General features: G+C 47.0%; 1 protein-coding gene across 1 annotated transcript; it reads left to right on the plus strand.

Annotated features, from left to right (window-relative positions):
- The first annotated feature begins 2,271 nt into the window (after positions 1 to 2,271).
- Positions 2,272 to 9,752, plus strand: LOC133834070 (uncharacterized). Its single transcript, XM_062263582.1, has 4 exons — positions 2,272 to 2,670; positions 2,778 to 3,114; positions 9,108 to 9,489; positions 9,716 to 9,752. Exons 1-4 carry the CDS (start codon positions 2,272 to 2,274, stop codon positions 9,750 to 9,752), a joined length of 1,155 nt encoding a protein of 384 aa, XP_062119566.1.
- Positions 9,753 to 10,014: the final 262 nt, after the last annotated feature.

Raw genomic sequence — 10,014 nt, forward strand, 5'->3', positions numbered from 1 at the left:
TCGGAAACCTAGTCATCGAGGATTTCTCCAGGAGTCCTTCTTCTACGTTGCTTGCAACTTTCGTTTGAAGAACATACTGTGAGTTTCCTATTTTTTGTGTGTTTCAATTTTCTTCCTTTTTCTTTGTCATGTGAATCTGCACTTTATAGTCACCAACAGTAGGTTGTTCCTAAATAACCTTGGTGCATAGGTTTCGATTTTAGGTGTTTTGAGTAGATCCTAAAACATGTCTAGGATTGTGATGTTCATAACTAGGTAATTTCTGGGTGATTTCTGGGTAAGTTTAGGAAATACCCATTTGGGATATGGAAGACGAGAGGTTTTTTAGGGTATAAAACCAAGTAGCTTAGGGGTCACGTTTCTTAGGCGATTTTTCTTTAAAACCCTTTCCCCAAGGCAAGTAATGGCCTGACTCTGTTGACACATGGATCCTTGAATATCAGGGGTCTGTTGGGAACCTAGGCACGTGTCCACGGAAATGCGTGGCATCACACCGCAGGCTGAGATTACTTCAGCTTGCGTGTTAGGACCCCTGGCCTTTGTTATTTCTCCTGTTCAAAAAAAATTTACGTCGTCCACTAAAAACTCTGTCGTTCTTATTCGATAGGCGAGCTGATGGCACCCAAGAAAGGCCCATCCAAGAAGAATGTAGCTGGCTTGTCATCCCAGCAATCTCGCAAGGGAAAGGAGGTCGACCCCGTGGTGGAGAAGGAGGTCGCGGTCGCTCCTGACGCCTTTTTCGAGACCGAAAGGATTGTCTCCAAGATAACGACCTAAGGAAGGGTCAACAAGATCCTGCTGTCCCATAACATCGAGCCTGGGACGGGGGCTCTCATCGCCCAACCTCCCTACGAGGAGGAGCGGAGCTGTGCACCACTCCAGGACGATTTCGCGACCTGGAGTGATGAACACTTAAAGGTCGGGGCCTTTCTCCCCCTCGACCAGTACTTCGCAGATTTCCTCAATTATGTGAGGTTGCCACCATTTCAACTTCCCCCGAACTCCTATCGTCTACTGGTCGGGCTAAGGTATCTCTTCCTGAAGCAGATGTGGGAGGTCCCTACCCCTGTCGATATCCTTTATTTCTTCTGCCTCAAGGCCAGCCAGATCAAAGGGGACGAGGTGATGGGTTCTACTATCTGACCCGCTTCTTGAATTCACTCGCAGTCATCGAACTGCCCAGCCATCCCAACAACTTCAAAGATCAATTCTTTATGTCGAATGGGATTCACAATTGCGAATACCACTACTTCAACCATCCTCGTAAGTTTCCTTTCTATTCTCAGCTCGCAAAATTATTATTATTTTTTATTCTTAGATTTTTCGTGTGTATACTAATTGGAGCATCATCGTGCAGCCATTTTTGCGTGGACGGCCAGATCAGAGACCCTTAGTGGTCAATATGATACCCTGGCGGGGCTTCTGCCTAGTGAAAAGGAATACCGCTAGCTCGTGTCTGATGACACGATGTTGGCATGTAAGTTAATCTCTGCAGGCCAGACTCCAGCCTTGAGGAGGACGCGGGCTACTTACACAATAGATCGCGAGCTGGTGCCCATCCCTGAGGGAGGCGCCACGGTCGACAACGGCGGCGAGCAGGAAGAAGAGCCTGAAGTGCCACTTGTGCGAAAGAGGCGAGCTCCTGAGATCGCTCGGGAACCTGATGTGGAACGAGCTCAATCGGGGGCAGCAGTCGGTCCCTCCGGCCAAGGTAACCCATACCTTTTTCGGGACCTTGATAGGGCTGTCGCAGACCTTAGGCTAGTTAGGTTTAACCCAAACCAGCTCGTACATCATCACCAAAACGACCTTGATCGTAATATAACCTTGCTCCAATGCGTAGATCAATTAGTACTACGTCATTACATGGGCCATCCTAGGGGCACCGTAGTAGTAGACAACACCTTGTCTTTTAGGTCAGCTTTCTTTGAGGAGTATGGGACAAACCTTAGGTCGTGGCCTTCCCTTCTCGAGGGTATAGTTGCTCTAGGACTTAGACAATACGTAGAGGAGTCCAGTCTTGAGGTAGAGCCTCACCCGGAACCTCCCCTAATCCAAACAGAGGTTAACTTAGACTCTCCTTCCCCTATAGCAGTTCTGAGGCCGGAGGTCGTGGAAATAGACTCATCCTCTAGCTCGGAGGGTAGGATTTTTTGTTACTTTGTACGTATTTTCTTGGTAAACTGATGAACGTATATGCATACTTAGCGCATTTCCCATCCTTTTTCAGGTGAGGAGATGGCACAGTGAGGGGAACTTAACATCCGCTCGATGTTCCAGAAAGGGAGATCCAGTGAGGGTCCCCTTGTCAAGAAACTTCGGGCCACTTCAAAGAAAACGCCCTCCTCGGCCGTGACTGCTTCCAAATCTCCGACTAAGGGGAAAGGCTCGGGCTCAGGAGCTCCGCCCGCCGCACCACCAGAGAAGAGGGGTCCGGCTATACCTCCTCCTCGCTTTCCCCTGGCTCTTGCTCAGGACCAGGTAGCACCGGTTGGTCCCCCAGCTCCAGTAGTCCCTACCGCCACTGTTCGCATCCTCATCAACGCCCAGGATCTGGAGCAAATTCCAGACACTTTCCGAGGGACCGTCTACGAGATGGAAAACTTGGAGCATTTCTATAAGGCTGAGCCAAACAACCTGAGGGCGATCGAGGAGAGGATCCCAGAGAATGTCATGGAATCTGCCATAGGGATGAACCTCACAGTAAGCACTCTTCCCGACCTGACTTTTATTATTTTTCCCTAGTATGTGCCTAACTGTTTCTTTGCTTTTTGCAGGTAGTCTTGGCTCAACATCGCAGCATATCTCGGGCCAGGACAAGGAATGATGAACTCAAGGCCGAGCTCCAGACTGCTCAGGCCGCCTTTATTGTGGCCCAAGCTGCTCTCGTCGCCTCTCAACAGAGCGAACAAAGCGCCAAGGCTGTTTTGGCGGCGGCCCAAGCGGATGAACAGGCGGCAAAGGCTGCCTTAACCACAGCTCAAGAAGCTGAGCAGGCGGCAAAGGCTACCTCGGAAGCCCTTCAGACCGAGCTCGAGGGGGCCAAGGCCAAACAGTTGGAGGTTGAGGTGGTTATTCCGGAGGAGAAGAAGGCATCGACATCCTCCATGGAGAGCATGTTGTACCACTGCTGGGCCTTCAATCAGGACGGCAACTTCTCCTTCATGGCTCCGAAGTGTGGGGGCACTACCTTGAGAAGTTCAAGGCTCAGCTACAACAAGAGCAGCAGTCTAAGACTAGGGAGGCCTCTGTCTGGCGAGCAAGAGATCGAGGAGGTGACGTCCTCAGAGTGGCCTGGAGGGTCTTAGATTTTATTTTCCCCTTTTTCATGTTGTATATTTTTCTTTTGTGAACGTTAAGCACGAGGTTATTCTCCTCGAGACAATTTATATATATTATTTGTGAACGGCTGGCCGAGACGGGCTGTCGCTGTGAGCCCTCCCTGGATCTCCTTCGAGAATTCCCTCGAGCCCTCCTGGGCGCACTCGAGGGTGGAAGTGATCTGGGAGTTGAAGTTTGGACCGATCGGCTGTACTGTTGCTCGGCCCTAGGTAGTTCTTCAAAAGTGGTCTCCCGGTGGTGCAATGTGGGAGTAGAGTTTGATGTCAGGGGTCTGACCGACTGGCTAGGCCTGGACCGATTACCCCGGCAGGACTTATGAGTCTCGTCTTGCCTCTTTCCGACGTTAACGTCAGTTGTAAGAGGGGGTAGTCGGGCCAACACCTCCTTAATCTGCTAGTTAGCTTTCGCCAGCTGACTCCTCAGCTGAGCATTCTCCATTTCTACCGCCGTGTAAAAATCTGGGTTTGGATTAGGTGGCTGGGGTGCCGAACTTCTAGTGTCATCTTGGCCTATCGACTGCTTGCCCGGCCGCTGTTGAACTTCAGGGTTCTGATCATCGGAGATGGCGGCATGATGGGCCTCCTGCCCATCATGTTGGTCTGCCTCGTTACCGTGTCTTGAGCGAGTGACCACCATTGTTGGGTATTTGCGATAGCACCAATCTAACAAGCTCTCAATGAAAGCACCAAACTGTTGACGCGGTTCTTCACCAACAGGTAATTAATAGAATAAGAGAATGGGATTAGTGCTAAGTAATGAACCGTAACAGATGAATGATCTTGAAATAAAATGGTGATACGAATACTTTTTTAGGTGGTTCAAAGGTTAAAATCCTTCTACTCCACCAGCCAATATTATTGCTAGTTTTCTGGTATTCTTTACAGGGTATTTCTTTACACAATAGAATCCAACCCTTTGCAACTCCCAGGGTCTCCATATTTATAGGAGAGGGCACCTGGGGGTTGGCAAGGGGGGTCATCCCGTGACCTTCTTACCCATCATGTCACTTCTGTGACGTTCATGATTAATTCCTAAAACCTGACAAATGAAGTGTGGTCAAATCAATATGTAAGGGGGATAATGGGCTGCACGACCCAACCCAGTTGTGGGTGCCTGAACACGCACGTTTATGCTGCGTGTCCGAGAATTCAGGGATATATCAGACACGTGATGTCTGATATATGCACGTTTACATTGCATGGTTGACTTTATAAAGGGTCACAGCTTCCAACTCAAGCACGTGCCTCGAACTGGATGTCTTCTTAGCCTGTGGTGTCTATACTTCTGACCCGACTCCTTAGTAACCTTAGTAAGCCTTTGGTTATCTTGAGCTAAAGAGGTGGGACCTGGTAACAGCAGCTCCGGGTACGTGGCATCCACGTGGCTGATATAATTATGCCCTACCTCAGCTCGCTAAAAGCCCGTGGAGAGTTTTGGCGTACACCAGGATATTTAATTAAAAACTTAGTTCGCGTTAGTTTTATTGACACCTCGCATTTTCTAGAAAAACACTGGTTAATCAATTTAACCAACTTCTAAGTTTTGGAACTTGGTTGTGTCCAGGATATTTAATTAAAAACTTAGTTCACATTAGTTTTATTGACACCTCGCGTTTTTTAGAAAAACACTGGTTAATTAATTTAACCAACTTCTATGTTTCGGAACCTGGTCGTGTCTAGGATATTTAATTAAAATTTTAGTTCGCGTTAGTTTTATTGACACCTCATGTTTTTTAGAAAAACACTGGTTAATCAATTTAACCAACTTCTAAGTTTCGGAACCTGGTCGTGTCCAGGATATTTAATTAAAAACGTAGTTCGTGTTACTTTTATTGACACCTCGCGTTTTTAGAAAAACACTGGTTAATCAATTTAACCAACTTCTAAGTTTTGAAACGTGGTCGTTTCTAGGATATTTAATTAAAAACTTAGTTCGCGTTAGTTTTATTGACACCTCACATTATTTAGAAAAACACTGGTTAATCAATTTAACCAACTTCTAAGTTTAGGAACCTGGTCATGTCCAGGATATTTAGTTAAAATCTTAGTTTGCATTAGTTTTATTGACACCTCACTTTTTTTTTTTAAGAAAAACACTGGTTTATCAATTTAACCAACCTCTAAGTTTCGGAACCTGATCCTCGGGTTGTCTGCCCCCCAAGTAATAAGGAAGTAGACTTTCTGGGTTACTTTGAACTAACATGCAGATGAAACCGTACAAAGATACAAATATACCATAAACATTTTTTTTTATATATATATTGTTGACGCCGTTTTTCGTCAAACAGTGAAAGAAGAGCACGTAAACAATAATTGATAATGGCCAAATACAATAAAACAAGTCAAACACACGATTTTTACGTGGTTCAGCAGTTTAAATCTGCCTAGTCCACGAGTCTTTGTTATTAATCTCAAGATTATCTCTGAAAATTCTTAAGCATGAATTCTTTAGAGTTTTCTCTCAAGGATCAGAAAATCCGTCCTTTACAATGGTGCATGGCCTCTCTATTTATAGAGAAGGATGCAGAATACCATCCCACATATTTTGGGTAGTTACTCTTTTTGTGTAAATAAAATAAATGGCTATAATCAGATATAAAAGGAAACGTCTCCTGAAGACCAGGAGACGTATAACTGATCAAATAATATCCCACGATTCTAGGGGATTTACATTAATAAATGAGGATTGCATCTCATATTTATAATACTTGTAGATATTCAAGGTGGTTATCGCGTGTCTCTAAGGCTTTAGTTTCCCAGGTTTCCTGTCGTCGTCCGAGCTAATGACATCTCCCGAGTTCACGTGGCTTTCGAGATCGTACGTACATCGAGCTCGAGACCCCTGATCCGAAGTCGTCCCTGAAGATGAGTGTGTTCTCTGAGCTACCTTCGAGATCATGATCATTTCGAGGTCACCATATTCGAGGTCATATATCATACTTTGCAGGCTCGATATACCATCCTGGAGCATACTCTAATCCTTACGAGACCATTTGCTGCGAATCCAACTTTCGAGGTCACATTTACCATGGCTCGAAATCTGGGTATAACATCTTGCCCCCTCAAAAGTATTTGTTCGAATACTAAGAGAAGGAAACTTTTGAACTACTTTCTTTGAGAACTGTACCGTCATACACTCTTGAAAATGGACACGCGTCAGCTGGGTATTGCTCACTTTAGGTACTTGAGTACCTTGGAAACACGCCCACGATCGTCCGTCTGACAACTTTTCGGAGCCTTCTTGTCATTAATCCCCATCCGTTCGATCTAGTGAGGATTTCATTCAACGCTCCTGATTAACTCCTTTTCCCCACCTATATATACAAGACCCCACTCTTCATCTTCTTCTTCACTTTTACCTTCATTTGCCATAAGCAAGAAAAGAAGAAAAACAAACCCAGAGACCTCTTTGCAAAGTTCCTATTCTGTGCATGTTTTCTCGACCAAAGAAACAAAGGAATTCTGGCCTGTTTGAGTCAGTGAGTTCTTTCTTGCAACCTCTTCTTCAATCGACAATCTCTCTGCAATCGCCATTACTGTGTAAGTATGCCATTTTTGTTTTCCATTTTGCCAGTTTTTATTTAAACTGTTCTTGCTGTGTATATGTATGTACTGGTTTGCATCCCTAGCCTAATACGATAAGAAGTTTTAACCTGATAGGTTTTCATGCTTTTAAGACTTTCATTCTGGATTTTCGTCTCTGGTTTATACCCAGTTTTGACGTTTGAGTGTGGTTCCCATTTTCTGGGTTTTGAAATTTTTAGGCAACGTTTCTTGTACACTAAGTTTTCGGGTAAAAACATGGGCCTTGACAAATGCACGAAACCCAAAGACGCCTTTCCTGGTTAACCGCCACTCTTCTTTCCCTTGAATTTCGGGATTTTCAAAAAATTATCCACGCTCCTTTTCTTTTTCGTGGAATACACGCCCCTGACTCTTCAATAAGGGTCTTAGTATTTAGTGTCTCGTTCCTAAATTTCCGAGCTCATTCCATCGAGCTCGTGATTCTTGCATGCATGGCCCTCACCATTTTTTCTTTCTCGTTAGATGTCACAGAATCTGGAAAGACGGTGGGGGTCATTGCTGGCAATCCCTTACGAGCCAAAATCTCTGAGCCCCGAATAACTGTTCGCCCGGAATCAACGTCGGATAAGAGAATACGAGCTTGCGCGGGAGCAAGAGGACATTCGAGCTCACTACCGCCGTCAGATAGACGAAGTCATCGAGGGGAAGAGGAGAGTTCTTCGGGAGGCCATCTATCCGGAATCTAATTCAGGCCCTAGGCCGATTCCTCTCGATCCTGCTTTAAAGGTTACTGTCGCATACCCCCCCCCCCCCCCGGAGAGCTCAAATTTTCATTAATGGGGAAACCTTCCTCCTCACAGCCGAGGAGAGAGATGTTTGAGGCCGAGCTTTACTGGAGCACGGTTACCACAACCAGTCAAATATCTGAAATCCTGGCTTTCCACGGCCTTGGTTTGTCACGCACCTTGAAGTGTCGACCTCCGACTGGTCAAGAACGGAGCTGCTTCGCCCCTGGCGGCCGTGACGCCACAGTGAAATATGCGGCATGGAGCCAAGAACATATGAAGGCAGGAGCACTGCTACCCTTGAAGTATTTTTTCAAAGACTTTACTGATTTCGTTGGGTTGGCTCCGTTCCAACTCAACACCAATTCGTACAGGGTGTTGTCTGCCCTGAGGTCCTTATACCACGAGCTGGGGTGGGAAGGACCTTCACCTCAAGAGATTTTATATCTCTTTTGTTTAAAAAGTAACCCCTCCCGAGCTCGGGGAGGGGATGGCTTTTACTACCTCTCGAGCTACCCCAAGGAGACGAAGGTTTTTGGGGACCTTCCCAACCACCCGCCTGATTTCAAAAGAGCCTTCTTTTGGACAGATGGTCTGTCCCCGTCTCGACATTATTCGTTCAGGCGGATTCGTAAGTATTCTCGTTACTTTTATTCCTAAGCTCGAGACTTTAGTTCTTAAATCCATATTTAGTTGAAATGTGTTTCGCTTTTCAGCTAATTTTAAGCGTCCCACCCCTAATGAAGCGATGACGAGGCACAGAGAGGCCTTGCTCCAACTCCCTTATGGCAGGAGGTCTCTCTCGTACCTATTACATGAGGGCAAGCTCCGAGCTTGTGGGCTGTTGGGAGAGGGCCAGTCAACCTCTGACTGGTCCAGTAAAAAATATGAATGCTGGGAGGAAGTGCCACTGCCCACAGGCGCCCTTCCTCTAAGGAGAGAAAGGAGACCATCACTCCCAGTTCGCCTGAGGAGTCCGCGATCTAGGAATGAGGCCAATGATGAAGCCTCGAGCTCGGATTCAGATGAAGGTAAAGTCCTCCCTTCCTCGAGAATGTGGTCCCCCACTTTACTAAAACACAGGCCCAATAGGTTAGTCTCGTGCCCACAGGATAGATACCACTTCTACATATGGAGTTGGGTAGATGACTGTGTCCATAGGTTCGATAGTGGGCTCGGGAAATACGATACCATGTACACCACGGACGAGGTGTGGAATGGGATAGCTGTGCAGTATGGGACCAGCGATTATAGGGACCTTTCGAGGTTATCACCTACTTATAGGGAAGGCACTCCCCCCGCCTCCTCTGAAGACGGGGGAATTTCATGGTCCCCAAGCTCGAGCTCGGGGGAGAGTTCCAGTTAGGTTTCTTCTATCATCACTCTATGTCTGTGATACTGAAATGACTTGTATGCTTCCCTTTTTTTTATTCGCGTTGTGTTGTGACTTGTGCAGGCAAGATGGACTCCGACCTTGACAGCATCATTGACGGCGCCGGCGCCAAGAGGAGCAAGCGCCCCAGAGCGGGGGCACAGAAGGTTGACCAGCTGGGCATAGGCCCCAAGAGGTCCAAGAAAACACCTCCCCTTGTTCTGCCGGTTTCGAGCTCCGTTACTGCCCAAGCCAACGCTTCCACGATGGCGCCGTCATCACAGGTCGTCGCCTCGACAGTGGCACCTACCTCGCTGGTCGACCCCTCCGCTATGGCTAAGGCCCAACCTCCTGTGGTGGGTCAATCATCCTCTACTCCGCTTTCCAAAAGCCCTTCTGTTTCCCGAGTCCAGAAGCTGTCAATCTCCACCCATATGGATGCATATGCGGTGGACAATGCTGCTGGGTCCCACGGATCCACGCGGATCTCGGATGTCATGTCCCGGATCGGCCAGAGCTATGGGAGTTTCGAAGCTCCCCAGTGGCAGTGCTTAACTGGTACCCGAGATTGCACTGCTCTTTATGAAAAGAGTATCGAGCACACCGCCGCGGTAAGTATTCTTCTATACTCCTTCCTTTTCTACTTGTAATCATACTGACTTGGAGCTAATGGTGGTTTATTTCTTTTTCAGGCTCTTGCCTTCACTACTCAGCTCAATTACCAGTTAAACCACGAGATCCATTCGAGCAAGATCCATGCTCAAGAGGCGAAAGATCTTCACCTCAAGGCGAGCGATGATCTGAAGGCAGCGAACGCGACGCTCGAGGCGGGAGTTAAGGAGCGTGAAGGTATGGCCACTTAGCTCGGAAAGCTGAGAGATGAGCTCGAGGAGCAAAAGAAAGAGAACACCCAGCTTCGGGAGACCAATAAGAAGCTTGAAGAGGATAAGGCCTCCACTTTCGAGATCATGGAGGATGAAAAAACTCGCCT

This window comes from Humulus lupulus, chromosome 1, assembly GCF_963169125.1.
Source record: "Humulus lupulus chromosome 1, drHumLupu1.1, whole genome shotgun sequence".
NCBI lineage: Eukaryota > Viridiplantae > Streptophyta > Magnoliopsida > Rosales > Cannabaceae > Humulus > Humulus lupulus.

Excerpts from the sequence above, each read along its gene's own strand:
- LOC133834070 (XM_062263582.1), top strand. The coding sequence starts at position 2,272 with ATGTTCCAGAAAGGGAGATCCAGTGAGGGTCCCCTTGTCAAGAAACTT. Across the intron at positions 3,115-9,107 it reads ATCGACATCCTCCATGGAGA|GCAAGATGGACTCCGACCTT; the intron begins GCATGTTGTACC and ends TGACTTGTGCAG. Across the intron at positions 9,490-9,715 it reads GCGGTGGACAATGCTGCTGG|GCTCTTGCCTTCACTACTCA; the intron begins GTCCCACGGATC and ends TTTCTTTTTCAG.